The 22804-nt window shown below is 40.8% G+C and overlaps 1 protein-coding gene and 1 long non-coding RNA gene across 2 annotated transcripts; both read left to right on the top strand.

Moving 5' to 3' along the window:
• The first annotated feature begins 33 nt into the window (after positions 1-33).
• Positions 34-2589, top strand: LOC135704722 (uncharacterized). The gene has a single exon (XM_065226206.1). It carries the CDS (start codon positions 34-36, stop codon positions 2587-2589), a length of 2556 nt encoding a protein of 851 aa, XP_065082278.1.
• Positions 2590-20836: 18247 nt separating this feature from the next.
• On the top strand, positions 20837-21492 carry LOC135704673 (uncharacterized). Its single transcript, XR_010517800.1, has 3 exons — positions 20837-20905; positions 21195-21250; positions 21445-21492. It is a non-coding gene; the product is annotated as an uncharacterized LOC135704673 (long non-coding RNA).
• Positions 21493-22804: the final 1312 nt, after the last annotated feature.

Raw genomic sequence — 22804 nt, 5'->3', positions numbered from 1 at the left:
CCAACAGTTCCTGCAAACCTGCATTATGCCATGATGGCATGTGACAAGGATAATGTACACACTGCTGTTATTCTCCCTACCGCACTGGTGGAAATTGAGGATGCTCAAGGTCGCAAAGTTCTTGCCCGTTGTCTACTCGACTCGGGGTCCCAGAGCCATTTCATCACGAAGGCTCTTTGCGAGAAACTACAACTCCCACGTACACGTGCTTCTGTTCCTGTTCTAGTGTGTGGCTTAGGTCAATCAACCACCAAGGCCACGCACTCCCTTACCGCCAAGGTATCGTCAAGAGTTTCTCCGTACGTTGTGGAACCGCAACTTCTAGTTCTACCCTCTCTCGCCATCAAGTTGCCAGGATCAACAATCAGTACACAGAAATGGCAGATTCCTGAAACAGTGCGTCTTGCTGATCCAACTTTCCACGTGTCGAATGACATTGACCTAATCTTAGGAGCTCAATTCTTCTTCGATACCCTCCGCTACGGTCGTATCCAGCTTGGTGAGCAGTTGCCAGTTTTGCAGAATTCTGTCCTCGGATGGGTCGTGTCAGGTCCCTGCACCATTCGAGACCACGATCATGCTGATCCTCGTTCCTGCCTAATGAGTAGTGCAGTTCGTGTAGAAGAAATGCTTCGAAAGTTTTGGGAGCTGGAAACCGTCCATGATACCAAGGGTTGGTCAGCCACGGATAAGTTTTGTGAGGAGCACTTCCTGGCCAACACCACACGGACGCCGGAAGGTCGATACGTAGTCAGGCTACCAAAACGTGAAGAACTCATCGCTCAGTTGGATGATAACATGTACCAGGCCACTAGACGCTTCTATTCGTTGGAACGTTCTCTCATGTCGGATGCACAGAAAAGGAAGCAGTATCATGATTTCGTCACCCAATACATTGAAATGGGGCACATGCGTGAAGTTGCAGAAGAGGAACTGAACGTCAGACCACAGTTTATCCTACCACATCACGGGGTCTTGAAACCTGAGAGTACAACCACCAAACTCCGAACCGTGTTTGATTCATCCTGTAAATCACGTTCGGGATTGGCTCTTAACGACGTTATGATTCCTGGTCCCACAATCCAGGAAATGCTAGTGGAAATAGTGCTACGATTCCGATTGTATCGTTTCGTCGTGACCGCTGACATTGAGAAGATGTTCAGACAGATTCTGGTCCATCTCTTGGATCAATCGTTGCAGCGCATATTGTGGCGTGATGACCCTGAACTCCGTTTGAAAGTGTACCAGTTACTCACCATTACGTACGGTTTGAACAACTCGCCTTTCCTGGCAACTCGCGTTTTGCAACAGCTATCCACAGACGAAGAACAGCGATTCCCACACGCAGCAAGAATTACTCGAAAGGATTTTTATGTGGATAACCTCCTTACCGGTTCCAACGACGTGGAACAGCTGAAGCTGATTGTGAACGAGATGATTGGGCTTCTAGCAGCCGGAGGATTTCCTCTTCGACAATGGTCTTCGAATTGTCAAGACGTGCTGGATGTCGTTCCAGAACACCTCCGAGAAACGCGTACGCTGCTAGAACTAGATCGAGATACCTCTGCTACCGCTCTTGGTCTACGCTGGGAACCCACCACCGATCAACTGTCATTCAAACCTCCAAAGTGGAGGGATAGCCAGCCAATCACTAAGAGAACCGTTCTGTCACAGATGAGTAGCCTGTTTGACCCACTCGGGCTGCTAGGCCCAAAAGTTGTTCATGCGAAGATCATAATACAAGCCCTCTGGAAGTGTCAACTAGAATGGGATACACCGCTTGCAGTGAAGTTCGTGGAAGAATGGACGTCGTATCAGCGAGATATACGTCACCTAGATGGTCTTCGCATTCCGCGGTTGGTCATGCTCTCACCGCACCAAAGGTTAGAAATCCATGGATTCAGCGACGCCTCCCTGCAGGCATATGGAGCCTGCGTGTATATCAGGTCGGTCGACGCAAAAGGCCAATGCTATGTCCAATTGCTAACGGCCAAGTCCCGTGTAGCTCCACTCAGTAGTAAGTCAATTCCGAGATTGGAGCTCTCCGCCGCGCTACTCCTAGCGCATCTCCTGGCTCAAGTTCTAAAGAGCACCTCACTCGTGGCTCCAGTTTATCTTTGGACAGATTCGACCGTAACACTGGATTGGATCTCTGCTTCACCGTCGACCTGGAAGACTTTCGTCAGCAACAGAGTAGCAGAAATTCAGGAGTTGACCGCTTCAGCCTCCTGGAATCACATACCCTCCGACGAAAACCCCGCTGACCTGTTGTCGAGAGGAACCAGCCTAGAGAATCTAGTAGAAAATACTCTATGGTGGAATGGACCTATCTGGATAAGATCGTTAAGTGAACCGTGGCCGCCGAATTACGTGTCGCGTAAACAGAATCGTGAAGATCCAGAATTACGGAAAGTTGTGGCGCTGCCTGTCTTTACAGAGCCAGAAGACATCATCGATCGCTATTCAAGCCTAACCCCTCTCGTTCGCGTGTGCGCGTGGTGGCACCGTTTTCGTGAGAACACTCGTCGGGTGAAGAATGAACGCGTAACCGGTCCGTTGTCGGCGTCGGAAATCGATCGTTCGTTCTGAAATGAAGCAACTCGCTCGAAACGAAGCCGTAAGCAAGAAATCCAAATTACGTTTCCTGAATCCGAAACTCATCGATGGATTGATCCGAGTTGGCGGCCGGCTTCATCATTCTGCTCTCGCCGTTGACAAACGGCACCCTGTGGTACTGCCTGCAAACCATCGTCTCACCAGAATGATCGTCTCGCTCGAGCACCTTAAAACGCTTCACGGTGGCCCGAATCTTCTTCTTTCATCTCTGCGTCGTCACTTCTGGCCACTGAATGGTCGGAATCTCGCCAGTACCACCGTGCATCACTGTGTTATCTGCACTCGTGCCTCCCCGAAGTCGTTGGAGCAACTAATGGGTAATCTTCCGCCGGTTCGAGTAACCAGAGCATTCCCGTTCAAGAATGTTAGGGTTGACAATTATGCTTCGAGCACCCAACAAAAAAGCAGCTCCTGTCAAGGCGTACGTAGCGGTCTACGTGTGCTTGGCTGTCAAGGCGATACACCTTGACCTCGTTCCCGATTTGACATCGGAGGCATTCATCGCTAGCTTGCACCGTTTCACCGGAAGACGTGGCAAGCCCAGCAACATATACTGTGACAATGGTCGGAATTTTGTGGGAGCTCAACGTGAGTTAGCAGATCTCCGCACACTATTCGTTTCTCAACAGCATAAAGACGTCGTAGCTCGTGAGTGCGCTACGAGTAACATCGCATTCCACTTCATTCCTCCCAGATCGCCATCGCTAGGTGGAATCTGGGAAGCGGCGGTGAAGTCAATGAAGTTCCATCTCCGCCGTATCATGGGAAACGCTATGCTGACAGAAACTGAATTCAGAACCGCCCTCATCCAAGTTGAGGCTGCGTTGAATTCAAGACCAATAACTGCTATGTCAGAGGACCCGCAAGACTTGCAACCCTTAACTCCAGGACACTTCCTGGTGGGAAGGCCGCTCAATGCTATTCCAGAGCCCAGCCTGCAAGATGTTCCAGAGAACCGCCTGTCCCGCTGGCAACGTGTCCAGTGCCTGTCTCAGCAGTTTTAGCAACGCTCTCAGAAGGATTACCTCTGTACCCTCCACAACCGCTACCGCTGGTCAAATACTACGGCCAACCTCGTCCGTGGTGCCATCGTTCTGCTACGAGATGAAAATCTGCCGCCGCAGAAGTGGGCCGTTGGAAGAATTGTCGACGTCCATCCAGGAACCGATGGGCTTGTCCGTGTAGCTTCGGTTAGGACCAGTACCGGAGTTACGAAGAGAGCTGTAAGCAAACTCTGCCTGCTACCGGTGGAGATAGATCCAGAGACAATCCAGCAGCAATCCCCGTCATCATATGACTCCAGCGCCGATGAAGAATAATCCATTCTTGGCGGCCGGAATGTTAAATGCAAAGATAGTAACTTTTTTGAACCACTCTAACATTCCAATAGTTTTTCGAACCACCCTACCCTGTTTGTATTTGCTTTTGATCCTCATATACCATATACCTTCAGTAAACACTAACACACACACAAACGAAGACAATCTATGTAGAACAAACAGAATACGAAATAAAATCAGTACTTTGAAAACGGTCAAAGAGTCCGGGCGTTTTTAGTTTTATTTTCCCCGTCCGAGTTCACCGCGAGTTGTATCCTGAAATAATTAGAAGAAGTTAATAAAAAGAACACGAAGGCCGGTTCGCGAATCCGTAGTGAAGTGATTCGGGATCGGAACAAAAATTCCTAGATTTTACACAATGCTTTACTGAAAAACAGCAAACGATATTTTTACCGAAAAATTCAGCTTACATATACTAACACCCGCATTCGTACTCCACCGGTCAGGTAAGGACACTGGCTCGGACACTGATTATATTAATAAATGATACTTGGAAAAGCGTCTGGCGATTTTGTCTTTATTATTCGTATATTTGCATCAACGATCTTTTACAGAAACTGGAAGCTCATATAATGAAAACAAATTCAATTTACTGAATTTAATAGTTTTATCAGCAAAATGCTGCCAAATGTCAGAATTTTGAATTGCTGTAAGATCAGTAAAGAAATATTGCTGATTTTCAGTAAAAGGTTGTCATTTTGACAGAAGTTGGAATTGCTGAAAAATTCAGCAGCATTATTTTGCTGGAACGTTTGCTGATCCTTAATCAAGTCTAAAATCAGCAAAATTTTGCTGATTTTCAGCAATTTAAATTTGGTGTGTAGTTTCCGTGCTACAATGAGTGGTAGACAATTATCATACATCATACATCATACTAACTGTCAACGACCAAATACCATTCTCTGGCCAAACGAAGGCTTTAATCGCCAAGGGGTTTTCACTTCTCGGATTGACCAAGGTGGCCTCGCCATGAAAGCCAACGAAGAAAGACGCCTCCCATCCCACCGTCCAGCAACTCCCGCTAGCCCGTCATCCGGTCACTTCGCCAATTCGGCGAGAGTATCGGCCGCACAGTAGGACAGGAGTCGTTTTGTCGGCAATCCCGATTCACCATCAACGGCAGCAGCGGTTGTTACCGGTACAAGTGAACGAGGTTAGGCTACACGACACACATTACACGAAATTATTAACACAGAACAAAACTCACATGATTCAGAAAGTGACCAATAAACGCATTTAAATAAAAGTGAAAGTTCTTCGTTTTTTGAATCGCGTAACCCTTTGATTACCCAGTAGCTCCAACCCTGGGTATTCCGGAGTTTGCTCTTGACGTCTGAGCCGACCAAGTGCTGTATATTTGATCTCCGTGTAGGTAGTTGGTGAGTGCTGAGTTCTTACATTCTCTAATAGATTGCATCCCCCCCCCCCCCCCCCCCAATTAGGTCCGGCATATAGAATCCAAAAATGGGTGGAATTTTAGTCAACAATGTGTTTTTTCTTACCGTGTATATGGCACAGTAGCCTGAATTTTATTTGCCCTATTCGTCGCATCAAGTACACTAATCTTGCATGCTGAGCAGTCCATGGAGAATGTCATTAGAATGTCTTTCTAATAAAGAGTTCATCCACAAGGATTACGTTCGACTATTATTACAACTAATTAATATCCAATTATACAGACGATCAATTCAAATGCGATCTTGAACAAAGTAGTAGCTGAGAAAATTTTACATAAGTATTAATAGCTAACTTTTCCTTGTATCATTATGATAAAGGTCTAGGATGATGTGATCGAAAAGTTATTTTCTCCCCTACTAATTCCCATATAGACTTCAAAGAGCCAGTGCAGTACCAGAGATGACGTTTAATAAGAGACGCGCGGAGAGAATGCAAGTATATCTGGTTGCACGACGTTATTTTGTCTAAAACCTACACGGGACAGCCCTCTGGGGTTGTACGCAACGGGGACGTAGGACTACGTGTTCTTATATAATAAATCTTATTTGTTAACTACAGCAAGAGCTTGTGTTTTGTGTAAGAATGGGAATTGGAGCAGCGTTATCTCTGTTTGTACTCTTTAGTATGATATGCTTGAGATAGACATTCCAACGCCGAATCACGAAGAGCTACTGATTCCGATCAATAACGGTGCGGCTTCTTCCTCCCTCTATGGATGCTTATGTGGACTGCAGCTCGCTACTTGCAGGCAGCATTTCGTTGTGAGTGGAGAACACCACCACTCACCTTGCGGTGATTGAATAAACACCGTTTGGTGAGACCAGTTGGAATTCAACTTTGAAATCTGTGTTAGGAAAATCTCTTTTCGCAGGAAATTGGTGATAATAAATGCGTTGAAATATTTCTGATCGATTGGTGATAAAGTTATTGAAATTGATCCAGGGGCAGCTGAGTTATTAACGTTCAAAATCTTTCATAATTTTGTTACATGTTCCATTCTCGGTTTTCACAAAGTGTACCCCCATATAGAAATCGCAGACGTAGTCCTACGTCAAAATTTAATTTTGGTTTCAGCCTTCGTTCGTCTATTATTTAACATCGTCTCTGTGCAGTACGAGTTCGCAACCATATGAGCTCAAATTTTGGAAGAATTAATAGGACCTGATTTGGAATCCATTGAGTGGGATGGAGCAAAATCGATATTTTGAACCACCCTAATGCACCCGGTGTTGTTCAGATTAACGGAGGTCTACGGTTTTAACTTCAGTCACTTATCTAATTTTCATTAAAATGATCATAGCCCAGAGTATGATTTGATGGGCGATCGAAAACGTCCACAGCACTGTGTGTGAGCAACAGTAATGTTTACAAACCGACCGGTCGTTTAACTGGCAGTAGTGCCTCACTCTCTCTGGTCGCTGGTTAACGTATTTGTACCTGGGGGGGGACGTGCTGTCAAATCAGCCTACTGATCATTCTTGTATGAAACTGGCTCCAAACGTAAACAATCGCTGTAGGTTTCTTATGGCTTGTTTACCTTTGGAACCAGTTATGCGAGGCATGCGAGGTAGGCGACGATTGTTCGTATTTGACAGCCGCCTCCCCCCCTTGATTTGTACTCATAAGTTAGTTGAAATCGGATTGAGTGTGAACTTTATTTCCGTCCGACACAACCGCTCTCATATATTGATTGAAGTAAAAGGTTGTACAAACAATAAACTACGCCTTCCCCATATAGTCAGCTCGGTCGTACTTAAACTGCGTAGCGCACCAAAACAAATCGCAAGAACACCAATCAATGATGACGCTTATTTTGTTTCAACTTCAATTTACTATGTTAGGTACACCGAACAGCGATAAAAATGTAATTATGTCGTTTTCGACCAAACGGCCATACCATTAACGATTAGGAAGCGAGTGTGCCACACACAAGGCGCTCGCTGGGACCGGATGCGTGATATCACCCCGCAGACAATGACGGTCCGGAAACTCAAACTAAGAAATCAATCGAAACTAAATTTAAAAAAAAATGCCAATAACAACGGACAAAGATGATGATGACCGTCGTGTGCCGATGTCGAACCGAGGAGCGAAGAGAGCACATGGCGCTTCCGCTTGGCATCTTGTCAAACTCGTATCGTGCGCTAAATTGACCATTCTGGCCGCGTACCACCTACGCACTTGCTTTTAATGTGCCCGTCTGTTCTCGGTCTGCTCGTCGGTCGGTGTGGCATGCAACTGGTGATCAGTTCGGTCCGTGGCAAATTGCTTGTCGTCGTTTGTTTTACTAGAATGATTATTCGGTCTTGTTTGGCCTAGAGTTGAGATTGCGTCCAAAGGCGAGGTTTTTATTTTTATTACAAAAGTTGATATATGGACATACTTGCAGCTATATGGCAATCGTATGAAGGCGCTTAACTTGTGTACAACAGTGGTGATAAATTGAGATTTGGTTCCAGAAATAGATTCAGAATGTGACAAATAAGCTTATGTTGATTACTAACTGTATTGGCATTGGAATAGCTGTGTTGTTTATTAAAAACTATATTCTGAAAATTAAAAATGTTGATTTGCTGTTGGAGTGAAATTAATTAGCTTCTCAACTCTTTTAATCCAACTGCCAAATCAGTCTTCAAATTGATGGATACGCCTAAATGTAGACCATTTTTTCATAAATCACTTTCCAAGAGTCTCAGCAGATGCATCGTTTAGAATCGACCTTGAAATTCTAATATCACAATTCCATTCACCCCTCTATGGGAACTAGTGTAGGTGTTTTAGTGTTTTGAAAAGACTTTAACCACAACCTTCAGCCAATCATCCTTACTCCATGCGCGAAACGTACCGGAATGTTACACATTCCTAGAACCACATAAACGCATTAGACTCCTATTACGCTTCTCATAGTTCCTCGCCATCCGCATTTTGAGCGATCCGCTGCTGCTACTGACTGCTGCTGCTGCCTTGTATAAACACCGGAGCAGCCCGGGTAGAGGGGAGTAGCAAAACCAGAGCAAAGTAATATCATATTTTACCATCAATATCTTATTACGATATTGGTAAGTTTTGCGCATAATTTGCTATTGTCATGATATTTTGGTATCATGAATTTACGAGCTTTTTGGATCTGATAGCAGAACAAGTTAATAATAGGTGATTATATAGATTAATTTAAACAACATATGAAAATATCTTAATGAGATATAATAGCAAACTGTTGTATCAAACAACTGACTTCGCTATTACTGATTTCTGATATTTTACCTCTAACTACTAGCAATTTTTAATGTTCTATTCCCCAATTGTCTTCTTTCCTTTATTTAACGTCGGTCTCTGTTCCGTAATCTAGTGCCAATCGCCGACGAACATCGATAGCCATCCATTGACGGCAATCGAATGTGCAAGGAAGGCAGCTTCCACACCTGCTTAGGATATCGCACCCATTCAACACACATGGGCCGGGACCAACGCTTTACTTCCCTTCCGAAGGAAGACGTGACCAGAGATTTTTATGCCTCAGAAAAATCCCACCGACCTCGGCTGGGATTGAACCCAGACCCATCGAGGTGTTAGAAAGCAGTCACGCTTACCACTACACCACCGGCGCCGGCTATTCCCCAATTGTACTAGTAAAACTTGCTATTGATTTGATAGTCTCGTCTACTCGGGAACTGATGTTGAATCGAAGCCGCAAGACGAATGGAGGAACGGACCATTTAATTGCTTATATGGAATTTTCCAATTCGGCCGAATCGACCCCGATGATGGGAATAAATCGAAAGATACCTAAAGTAAATAGTTTGCTACTGATTGCTCGCTTGAGTGCGTATTGGATATTGGATGATTGGGTCGAGGTGGATGGATGGATGGATGGCTGGATGCACGGAGAGGCACCGGAAAGTAGATAAAGATGTTTGTTTAGAAGTTTTCATCGGATCCACTCTCACTCGGTGGGCTGCTTCGGGCCGAAAAGAGGGTCAGCAAAACTATGCCTGCAGACAATTACCATTCCTCGGGTCGGTTGATCGGGAATGGACTGCGGGTAAAATACGGTAATGGTGGGAAAAACTCGGAACCTTCTCGGAGAGCTGTGAATCTGCCTGCACGAACGGAGGTAATTGTATGAAAGTGGAGAATGACCACATAGAAATCGGAAGAACACGCATTTTTCGTGGCGTTCACCAGATGGATGCAAATATTTTCTATGTATATGAAACATGATTAATGTTCAATTCCATCTTAATTAAAAGCACAGTTTTGATTTCTTCGCTTTGTTAATATAGAATGGGGAGGTGCGTGCATTGGACCAACGTGAAAGATTTACATTCTGGGTGAATTGACCTGGGAGCAGGACAAATCTTCGTTAAGACTCTGCGGCCATTATCCGCTGGGTCGGCCTCTGCTGCGATGTCCTGACGGATTCCAATCCAGCAATTGCAATTGCAGATTCGGTATCCATTCTTTCCCATGGACTATTTTTTGTTATGAATTCATTTATTTATCATGGCTCAAATGCGGAAGCTTCAGGGAGCCGAAATTCATTCTAATTTTTACAATGTTTCTTAAGGTGATACGGCCCATCATGCAAAAATGTCTGTCGCCACAATTTATTAAATAAACGTGTTTTGGTATGCATACGAAAGACATCTTTCTACAAAGTAGTAAATTACTACAGTGCTTTCCCGATTTTGTCTACTCCCGACTTTGTCAGCTTTTTCTCCCGATAGTGTCAGCCTGCAGATTTCACTAAATTTTTCATTTAAACATGAATTCTCAAACTTTCGAATCTGAATGTTTTTCATTCTTACCCTTCGCTGAAATGTGAATGATAGGGTAAGTGGGGGTAAGATGAACATACGGGTTAAAATGAATAATTTACGATTTTAATTGACAATCAATTCAGCACACAGGTCTTTCAACCAATGTAGCTGATAGCTTTTAATTAATTTTATTTAATTTTAATTAACATTCATATAATTTGAATGATTTCACCGTTTAAAATGCTAATTGTTCATTTTACTCCCTGTTTCCCTACTAGGAATTATTAGATTTAAATTGCTGTTTGCTGTTCGTATTCGACGCAGATAAATGATATCGTCAATTGAAAGGGACGATGCTTCAACCCAATCAAATTATATCGAACATTCTTACATTGGTGGTTGCTCTTGAGACAGATTTTTTTGGCTGTTCTGGCTCTTCGTTTATCGCCTGCTGATCATCCATCACAAGTTTCAACATATGGGAAATGGCTCTAATGTTGGCCTATGGATCTAAGATTGGGCCCATCGCTAAAAATCCGCTATTTATCAATTATATCTAGATGAACGCGTCATTGGGACGGTACTAATGGATATTTTTGGTCGCTATTGAAAATTAAGTCGATTGCTGAATTTATGTATGGGGGGGCATTTAGGCCGACATTACATCCATTTCCCCTCCTTTTTTTTCCTTGATTTGTTTTCCGTCGATCTTGTTTGTGGGACTTGATCAAGTCATCATCATCATCATTGAGAAGAATGAAGAACATGTATGTTGGATCTCTGTGTAATTACAAGTGATCAGGCAATAATGGAGTAGCAACTGCGGGTAGTGAATCATGCCCAATCTCATGCTTATATAACGACGGACGAACAATGATATTTCGAAGCAATGAAATTTGGTTGTTAGCGGAATGCTTTAAAGTGTCTTCCATTTGATTCCACTTAATTAATTATGGTATCCATGACAGATACGTATTTCGACTACAATGTGCAATCTTCATCAGTGTCATTCCCACTAAAGAACTTATCAAAATCTGTAAGGACCCAAGCAACACACATCCATCAAAATAGGTTGCTGCAACTTGATTGTGACTGAAATAAGGTGCATACAAGTAACCGCAACAGCTAAATGACAAGTGTGCTGCTAGGGAGGATCCTGGTAGGGCCTCCAAATTCCGACTTATGCGCCAGACGACGAGAGTCGTCTGCCAGAACTCAAGGTTGGATTGCCCAGCTAGCTCTTTTTCAACCCCACAACGGAATCCACCTCCTATAATGTCCCAAAACCTTCCAAAGCTTCCTTCCCAATTTCCAATCTCAAGAGTTCCTTAAATTCGAATTATAGTAGGTATTCCGATTCATTAAATTGAAACTAAATTTAAAGTTTTGATTGAAAAATAATAGAAAACGATTTATTTCTCATGCAATAAAATGGTTTAATTGAAACGCTTAAATTTTGATTTCCAAAGTCTATAAAAGTTGGATTTATGTTTGCTTGGTGATTTCCTTAAAACCTTCCCTTTTCCTACTTTCTCCTAACGGGTGACGTCATTCAGTAAGTGTGTTCCCTGAACGTGAGTCAACCTACTTGCAATAGATTCCCCCCATTTCTTCCCCTACTAATATAATAGTTTGTCCTACTAATGCTGGTGGTGGGGTGTGTTCGTGTGGGTACTAAAAAGCGGTTCAGGTACTTACAGGACTCGTCGTTGATCGGAGGTTACCTGGTCGGCCAACGGCTGGTTGACCGAGAACGACGTCCTCGCCGTTCGACGCTCAGGGGTGCGGGTTGCACGGACGGACGACTTGAATGCTCTTCAGGAAGGGGACTCCCAGTTTCCTGTGGGCGGATATTTTGTTGACGCCCACTCCGACGACGGTTCGTCACACAATGATGCAAGCCGGGCGGAGTGCCGACTTCAGGGACCATGCAGTGTACCCACAACACAATTTGGATGCTCAGATAGCGTTCGATGGCACCGGGAAGGGGCGGCCTTCGGCGCCGATGGTGAATGAAACTTCGTTGATACAGGCCGGCGAAATACCGACTCATAGGCCCATGCGGTTCGCACGGAGCGGGACTTCGGTGCTCTCTAGGGAAGGTGATTCGCGGCTTCTTCAGGCTACGTCGGAGATGTGCACTTGATTGCTGGGCTCTGATCGGGACTGGTCAATACCTTCTACCCGGGACGTGAGTCTGGGCGATTCTCTCTGGCGGTGGCAAGCTTTCCCCGCACAGATTACTCGCGGATTGTGGTAACCACGTTGTAGCGGAGTGGTGCTCGCGAGGCCGAACTTCCTTCACCGATGACCACGCTCTCTGCAACTATTCTTAGCGGCACTCAGCCGCGAGGCGAAGAATAGTCCCAGGGGATCGCCCCCAGTCTCACCGATAGCACGCGGATAGCCGTAGCTAAGAGAAACTTCCAACCCGCACAATCTCCACGAAACGCACTCGCCAAAACCCCAATGGTGCACGTGTTCACGTGTGGTGACTGTGGATGAATTCACATTAGTACCCCCAAACACGAAATAAACGACTTTCCAGCAATTACCTCACTTTTTTTTTAACTGCAATGTCTGATTTCTTATCAGTTCTTTTATTTGGACTCACGTTTTCTTCCTATTAAAATTTTATGATTAGTTTTATATACTGCAATCAAATTCACCACGCGCTTACTTTACAGGATTTTCAAGTTATTCACGACTCACGATTTTTTCTTAATTTATCAATTTACTTTAAATAAACTCTGGAAATACATAAAAACTATAAATTACTATTCAATTCAATTCACTGCACTTCTTGCTTTTAAATTACTTTTCAATTGATTAACTATCACTCCGAATTTAGCTTCGATATTCACTTGTTAAAATGTAGACTTTACTGTTCGGCGGTCTGAACGGGAAAGATCGAGCGGGTGCTCTTTCTTGATCCAGAAGCCTCAATTTTCCTATTTTCCGTTTTTATTCTGGTTCTGATTTCTTGATTCTAAAATTATATATTCTAAATTTTCTTCGCGCTTTGATCGGTAAGTTGACCTTTTGATAACTGACGTGTAAACCCTACCCACTTAACACCCATCATTACTGATTCGAGTACATTGGTTGCCTACCACGAAGGCGCAAATTTAAATCACAAATAGGGTTCTTTATGAAACGACGGTGAGCCCGTTTCAAATCTAACCTCCTTAAGTATCCCCTGGATAAAATGTCAAGATCATAGGTATAACAATGAAATTACAATGTGTAGAATCGGAACCTAACTAACTACAAAACCAATGCAAGTTTGATAAAATAATGCACCAAATACGTCAAACTAATCCGAGAATGTTTGTATAGCTGCTGTATGAAATATTTAAAAAAAAAACTGATCATGAAATTTGACGAAGAGCACTGATGAATTAAAAAAAATCCTTTTAATATGTCCATCTGCAGTGTTCACTCGGCTGTCGACAGAAGCAGACCACTCTCAATGCGTGTCACGCGATCGTCTATTTACTCGGCAGCAACCATTGCCTTCTGTGGTCCTCCTCATTGTTCTTCATCAGCAGTTCTTTCAGTCGATGCGTCGTCGACTTTGGAAAGCAACCGTTTCGTGATGAATGTGTGAGTGCTGACCACGTTTTCCGTCCATTGCTGCAATGGAAGCGCTCTGACCCCCGTTGGCGAATGTGCCATACAATCAAACCACTGGAAGCGGCTCCCGTTCTGGTGGATGAGGCTTATTGGATAGCGGAAGATAAAATTTTTATTGTGTTGTACCTTTCGACTATAGTTTTAAGATGTTTTGTATAGTGAACAAGAATTCTCAGCTCAGTAAATTTAATTCGGTTGAGCCTTATCAAATTAAAAAAAAATACGTTCATCTAGAATTCTAGAAGAAATATTTTAATCTAGATCAATTCAGCTAATCTAGATCAGTTTGTATTGATATAAATGTTTGCAATTTTCACACAATTGGTTCCATTGCCAATTATGTCTAAATGTGGCCAACTAATACTAGCATTCATAAGCAAGCTAGCAATTCTAGAATGTATTAGTTCACAGTGATTCTTGGTTGTTTTCATGTATTAGATTTAATCAGATACGCTACGATGGGGGAGGGGGTTTAGAAGTAGCCAAAAATGTTGATATTGATTTAGGGTAGATGTAATAGTAATGAAAATACTTTCCTATTATATTGTATTCCAATTATGGCCTATGAAAATCGCACAGGCTATAATTGGAACACACCATCATAGGAACGTTTTGCCATAACTGGTTCATCTACCGTAATATTTGCAGGAAAAATCGATTATTTAGATTCCAGCTCATTGAGTTTACCTTGCAAAAGGTGTTTGATTCCAACAGGGACTTGTCTGTTGAACTATGGTATAACGATGTGCGAACAAACTTTTAAATATCTGGGACCCGTATATAAATCAGCTTGCATACCTTACACCTGAAATAACATAATTTTTCAGATTCTATTCATCCGTTTTTTAATGATTTCGCATCATTAGAAAGGTAGGATACTTAACTTTTTATACACAGCAAAAAATAATTTTAATATCACATCAATCGTGTCGAAAATATGGTGTAATATTATTAGCCAAAGAGGATAAAATTATCATTAATACATGAACTGACACTACGCTGCTCTTACTGCAAACAAACAAATTTGTGTGGCCATAAAAATTACATGAGATTTTCGACATGATTGAAGTGCATCCTCTTGGATGTAATATTAAAATTTAATTTTTGCTGTGTAGACCAGTTGATCACGCTGCTGGGATCTGTTGTTGATCCCAGAATATTTCCTAATCAGTACTCTTTCAGAAGTTTTACTAAATATTTTATCATCATTCACTATAAAACTATTAGATATTTTGATAAACTTTCAGGGAACATATGAGCTTGAGTTAAGACGACCGTACACTTCGTAGTTGCTACTCCATGATTCACAAGAACCAGAAACATTGAAAAATCCAAATGAATAAGACTTGAGATGATATGATGGTTCATTAATGTATATGGTCAACAAAGGCTCCGGTTACATCCGGGGAACGAAAGGATTGTAAGTCTAACATCCGTTATTACTAGAAACCAAATTCTCATTTGCATCTCCATGGCTGTCACAGGAAGGACGTATTTGTCAGTGAGAAGAGTAAATTAGATCTAGATTCACTTTGGAAGGTCAATTCAGTAATGTAAAGGGGCCTGCAATAGAATCCCCAATCTTCTTTAGCAAGCAAAAAAATTCACCACTAGGCCAGCGAACCCCTAAGAAAATAACAAACCACGGTGAGCACTATTTTTTTCGAACCCGGATCAACCATAAGTGCCATCATCAACCATATCAACCGAGTTTTATCATTTCCCTACATGTTCTTCTACAAACAAGAATGGAAAAGTAAACGATGCACAGACTTACATACGAAGGAGCCTGTGTTTGTGAAAACGATTGCTGCTACCATCGAGCTTCTCAAATCACACCAAACCGTTACGACTGACAACCATTCCAAGCCTGGTAATATGAAGCCTGGTAATATAAGGTATGCTTCAAATATGCATCGGTGTTGCTTTCTCATTGTCTTAAGCTACGATCAGACTAACCAGTTCCAATTTAAACCTGCATAATTTATCTGGCTTCTAATGTAATCGGTTAACGGTTATCTGCAGACAGTCAAAATATCTGTAACTGCCGAACTGCGGACAGTCAAAGCGTACATATTATCTGTGACAGTATGATCATTAGACTGATGCAAAATTTGACTTTTTCGCTCCACAGTGCTTAAATGGTTTCAAATCGGGTCCTGATTAGCCTCCCAAAGTTACAACTCATTTGGTTAGAAACAGACTTCGCACAAGTCATTTGAAGTTTAAATGTAAACTACTATGGGAAATCTCAACTTTTTGTTCATTGCCTTCTAGTCTTTTTTCCATATTGAGATGCGTAACAGGTCAATAGCCATTCGTATAGAAAATTTTCTCAGCTACAACTTTGCTGAAGATCGTTTCTATGTAAAACGAGACAGGAAAAAGTTTTTAATTATTTAAGAGATTGGTAAACTTATGACATGATCAAGCAGCTGCTCTGTAGGCAACACTGTATTTTGCAGTGTGACATAGTAGCCATGATTTTTATGTCCTATTCAACGCCCCAGAAACACCAATGTTGCCTGCTGAGCAGTTGGTTGAGCATGATCATAAGACATCAGCTCATTGAACCATTGATAACTTTCGATCCTTGCATTTAATCAAAAAGTGGTCTTCAGCAAAGTTGTAGCTGTAGTAATTTCCTACAAGTACAGTTGAAAACTTTTGAAGCAGACCGATATGGTGAATTATTGATAGACATGAACAAAAATCTTGGTTTTACCATAGTAATTCCCGTACAAACTTCAAATGGTTTGTGCCATCTTAGTTTCTCACCAAATGGGTTCAAATTTTGAGAGGTTAGTCAGGATCCGATTTGGAATCGTATTGTGGAGCGAAAATTTCAAATTTGTGATCATGGTCTATTGACAAAAAACTCTTTGTTGTGCCCAACGCTTTACGGTGTAATTAAGTTGGTATCAGGTTGCCGAACCCTGTTAGTTGATAGATGCGAGTAGCGCTTGCACCAACACAAGCGCCCACTATAGTATAGGAGTAGAAAAATCGAGTTGGATCATAGCACAACCTTTTAAGTGTAGTTAGGCGCAGTTTTGATCGTCAAACAAACCAATCCCACCAAGGTGGTCATTCTTAAAAACAGGCCTGATAGGACTAGGAACTTTAAATAATAATTCAACATTTCAAAATGAACTAAAGTTGAAAAGACGCCTCTGTGTCACTTGTTAATTCATACATGTAAAACCACACAAATACCAGAAATAAAGATCATTTAGAGTAAAAAAAAAAAAAAGGTTTTAACCGTCACGTTGCATGAAATAAAAGCGTTGCATGGAACTTGAAATATTTCTCAGTTAAGGAAGAAATCAAAAATTCGGTTGGTTTTTTAAACGTGCGTGGATCCGGAAAAAACATTAAAACACAACGTAGGGCCTGGTCACCGCTCGACGGAACACTCTTGCTGGCTGTAAAGACAAATGTGTGTGTACTTCGGCAACTGTTTGCAGAACTTTATCGGTCGCAGATATTTTGACATCCGTTTGGATCAGAAAGCATTTAGTTGTGTGATCACAAGTGACGTGAAAATGGACGATTACAGTGAGCCAATAACCGCCAAGCGTAATCATCGAATGGTGACCCATGAGTGGTCGAATGAGGAAACCTTACAATACATTACATTCTATCACTCAAATTGGAAACAAATTCGCTCTTCTTTTTACTGCCAACCATCAAGCTGTCAAACTAGTAGATTGTCTTCCAATGTGATCACGGCCTGCTGAGCTTTCTATATCCTTACAGTGTAATGAAAATGTCAATGAAAATAAGTGAAAGAATATTTTCTGCTGGCAGTCAAATTTTAATGTGACAGGCACTTAAACTATAGACCACGTTGCTAGACAAATTTTTCAACAGTCAAAAATTGATAAATCTGTGGCAATCAAACTACGGCAGAGTAACTGTCTAGCCTGATCGTAGCTTAGAAATGACGTTTCTGCTTACTGAGCAGAAGGTCGGGAGTACAATCTTAGGTCCGTCTAACAATTTTTCACTATGCCTTATTATATATCGACTAGATTCTGCTACTTTTACTGATCCGGATCACTTAAAATAAACCCACCTCACTCAACATGACAATCCTTCCAGTGACAGCCTAGGAGATGCAGAGATGTATTCGGTCTCTAGTAACAACGGACGTCAAACTAATCATCCTTCCCCTCCCCCTAAAGACCGTGAGGACGTGGCTGGTGTCGGTACTGATCCATAAATAGGACGAATCAGTGAAATTGTACATTAAAGATGAAAATCTAATCCCCAAGCTCCATCTATATGGTTCCCTGTGCAATTTCACTGGTTATGATCACTAACGGAGTAGCAACTACGACGCGCACGGTCTTTAAAAAATATTACATTTACTGTTTCGGGACCACCTGAACATAGTCAATATGTGGATATGTATTAAAATATTTGTTCTGTGTTGTTCTAAACACTGATTATTATTACTGACTGCTGATATTAATCAGTATTAGCATAGAGTTAACTCTAAGACTAGTAGGTCCCGAAGAAACGTGCTCAACTTTTTGGCTCAGCTCTGGTACTATCTTCGGTCCCAAGCTAATCGATTCACCCCTCGAAACATAGGAAAATTAACTAACCCCTCATTTTATCTGTCAAACTTCCATAGGGAATCTAAACAAACATTGTGTAGTACTAGAATTTCGACTCTAATGGGGTACGTTAATCGTTTACTTGGGACCAATAAGCTACCCGAATAGAAATTGTAATGTAGGAAACATCAGCAGACATCTTCAATACATTACATTTTAACGTATATTGCTGTACCCTTAATGTATTCAGACTTCAGTGTGACGTCCAAGTACATAAAAATACATTAGCCTCAAACGTTACATCAGAATCAAACGTCTTGACGATGTAAAATTTGACATCAGAATACATCCAACGACAACAGAACCTAACGTTACATTAGAATCAAACTTCATCACGATGTAATATGTTGCACGTATAAAACATCAGAATACATCCAATGACAACAGAACCTAACGTTACATTAGAATCAAACTTCATCACGATGTAATTTGTTGCACGCATAAAACATCAGAATACATCCAATGACATCAGAACCTAACGTTACATCAGAATCAAACTTCATCACGATGTAATTTGTTGCACGCATAAAACATCAGAATACATCCAATGACAACAGAACCTAACGTTACATTAGAATCAAACTTCATCACGATGTAATTTGTTGCACGCATAAAACATCAGAATACATCCAATGACAACAGAACCTAACGTTACATTAGAATCAAACTTCATTACGATGTAATTTTTTGCACGCATAAAACATCAGAATACATCCAATGACAACAGAACCAAACGTTACATTAGAATCAAACTTCATCACGATGTAAATTGTTGCACGCATAAAACATTAGAATACATCATATGACACAACAATAAAAAGTGGCTTGCAGTGCAGTGATGCCTCCTATGCATAGTTTTGTGACATTATCAATTGCAAATAAAATTGAACTCTTTAGAAGAGTGGAAACGCTAATAAAAGTGCACTTAGACGTTGTATCGTCTTGACGCCTTCTGCGCACTTATTCTTCATTCACCAAGGAATGTGTGCGATGAAGACACAACAACAATTTAACGTAAAACCGCACTTTTATTAGTGTTTCCGCATTCATAATCTCATAAATGTGCCCAATGCGCGATCCTCGACGCAATCATATAAAATAGCACATTGCGATTACAAGGTAGAGCTTACGACCATTAACTCTTGCACGACTGACATAGCCTCAAATCACTAAAAGAAGTTTTGGCATGCCCTGTGGGCAATGTTTATTTGTATGTAAAACAATGCCCTGGTGACGTTACAGTGCAAGAGTTAATTAGTGTTTTAATTGATTATTATCGTTTCAATTGAAACCCGATTTTACTCTTGTTCTGTACGTTAAACATAACGTCGGCCATAGTGTGCTGTACACGCTAACTTGAAAGTACCCATTAATGGTTGAAAAAGACCCATTTTGAAGAAAAGTGGCTTAACTCATTAAATGAGTAAATTTTTTACCCATTAATGAGTATCTGTTACCCATTAATGAGTAATTGTTAATCATTAATGGGTAACAGATACTCATTAATGGGTAAAATGGTTTAATCATCAATGAGTTAAACCACTTTTCTTCAAAATGGGTCTTTTTTTACTCATTAATGAGTACTTTCAAGTTAGCGTGTACACGGTTAGAAAAAAGTACCCAAAAGTAAGTTCTTTTCACTCATCTCGGCACTATAGTGCAGGAACCCAAAAATAGGTAAAGCGGGTCAAAGTAGTTTTCATTTACTTGTGTGCAATTCGTATGGAATTTTCCACTAGCTTTCAACGCAAAAGTAAGTTAGTTGTACCCACCCTAATAAAAAATAACCATAAACGAACGATAACCCAAATCATTGAACTATTCCACAAATGGTTTGGATGATACCCAGAACACGTCGTTAAGCAAATTAACCATACAATTTTTATTAGGGCAACAGTAGGTAAATATTATTATACTCAACGTTGGGTTCCCACACTTTACTACCCCTCTGGGTGGTTTTGCTCCTCCGTTTTTGACAACATTAGAAGGAGAAAAGGAGACAAACTAGTTAAAAGTAGGTAAAAGTGAACTGGCCGTTGGGTACTTTTTTCTTACCGTGTACGAATACAGCACCCCACACGAATAAAGCCCTACAGTAAAAGTATGGACGACTGACACCACAAAACTGAAAAAAGCTGTTCCAATCGAGCAAAGCGGTGCATTTTGACGGTTCGATTGGAACAACTTTTGACAGACGTCCATACTTTTACTGTAGGGCTTTACACACAAATTGCCGGCGACAAAGTGACGTCATTTGACATGGGGCGACTTAAATAAAGCCCTACATACTTTTACTGTAGGGCTTTAGACTTAAAGACTGACGTTTTTAAATTGGTGTGTTTTTTTTGTCGTGTGCTCAGCCATCTTGTCTGGTTTGTTTATAAACAAACTAGACAAGATGGCTGAGTGCACGGAACGCATACCGCAAATTCCTTCACCCGAGCCGCGAAGGAAAGTAGCAACTTTAACAGTAAGTATTCAAATATTTGTTATATTTAGTGTTATTATTTGTAATTTAAAAAATTGATGCGTTGCATCAGTTATCTCATCCGGATTTCTCAAGCGGGTCAATTTTGATGTAATTATTTTCAAAAATTGATCCGGTTGAGATAAGCATCCTTGCTGATACAACGCATCAACAAGGATGTTTAACTCATCCGGATTCCTCCAGCGGATCAATTTTGAAAAATAATTACAAATTCTAATAATTGGATCTGTTTCCAAAATTTTGATTATTTTGTAATTGTTTTTTTTTTCAGCCGGCTGCTTCCAATAATTCCGGAGGTGTTCGGAAATTGAATAGAGGTAAGCTGAGGTAAGTATTGAACAGTTTGTTATTAAGTGTAATTTTTTTTTAATTGATCCGCTGGAGGAATCTGACTGAGTTAAGCATCCTTATTGTAAGGATGTTTAACTCATCAGGATTCCTCCAGCGGATCAATTTTGAAAAATAATTACAAATTCTAACAAACATCCAAAATTTTGATTAATTTGTATTTTTTTTTTCAGCCGGCTGCTTCCAATAATTCCGGATTAAGGGACGTGTACGGAAATTGAATAGAGGTAGGTGTTAAACAGTTTGTTATTAAGTGTAATTATTTTTAAAAATTGATCCGCTGGAGGAATCTGACTGAGTTAAGCATCCTTACTGATGCAACGCATCAATAAGGATGTTTAACTCATCCGGATTCCTCCAGCGGATCAATTTTGATGTAACTTTTTTTTTCCAAAAATTGATCCGCTGGAGGAATCCGACGGATTTCATTGACTGATGCAAAGCATCAACAAGGATGATTAACTCATCCGGATTCCTCCAACGGATCAATTTTGATGTTACTATTTTCCAAAATTGATCCGCTGGAGGAATCCGGCTGAGTTAGGCATCCTTGCTGATGCAACGCATCAACAAGGATGTTTAACTCATCCGGATTCCTCCAGCGGATCAATTTTGAAAAATAATTACAAATTTTAACAAACATATCCAAAATTTTGATTATTTTGTAATTGTTTTTTTTTTCAGCCGGCTGCTTCCAATAATTCCGGAGGTGTTCGGGAATAGAGGTAAGTATTGAACAATTTGTTATTAAGTGTAATTATTTTTTTTTTAATTGATCCGCTGGAGGAATCTGGCTGAGATAAGCATCCTTATTGTAAGGATGTTTAACTCATCCGGATTCCTCCAGCGGATCAATTTTGATGTATTTTTTTTTCCAAAAATTGATCCGCTGGAGGAATCCGGCGGATTTAATTGACTGATGCAAAGCATCAACAAGGATGATTAACTCATCCGGATTCCTCCAACGGATCAATTTTGATGTTACTATTTTCCAAAATTGATCCGCAGGAGGAATCCGGCTGAGTTAAGCATCCTTACTGATGCAACGCATTCCGATGCCGGATCCCGATGTTTATGTTTAAGTTAAAGTTTTATTATAGTTAAGTAAAATTTAAAGTTAAGTTAAATTAAGTATGTAACAACTAAATTTAAGTTAAAATTATGTTAAAGTAAAAGTTATGTTGATGGTAAGATAAACTTATGTTAAAGTAAAAGTTAAAATTTAGTTAAAGTTACGTTAAAGGTAAGTTAGAGTTAAGTTAAGGTTATGTTTAAGTTAAGTTAAAGTTATGTTTAAGTTAAGATAAAGTAAAGTTAAAGTTATGTGTAAGATAAAGTTAAGTTAAAGTTATGTTGAAGTTAAGATAACGTTAAGTTAAAGTTAAGTAAAATTTAAGTTAATGTTAAGTTAACGGTAAGTTAAAATTATGTTAAGTAGAAGTTTATACAAATTTAGGTATAAGTTATGTTAACGTTAAATTTAAATTAAATTTATGTTAAAGATTTATTGATCAGTTGTAGGTTCTCAGAATA

The sequence above is a fragment of the Ochlerotatus camptorhynchus genome, unplaced genomic scaffold, assembly GCF_037179485.1.
Source record: "Ochlerotatus camptorhynchus isolate MF236.1 unplaced genomic scaffold, CSIRO-AGI_Acam_v1.1 ptg000246l, whole genome shotgun sequence".
NCBI classification, from domain to species: domain Eukaryota; kingdom Metazoa; phylum Arthropoda; class Insecta; order Diptera; family Culicidae; genus Ochlerotatus; species Ochlerotatus camptorhynchus.
This window is presented reverse-complemented; position numbering and strand designations above follow the sequence as displayed.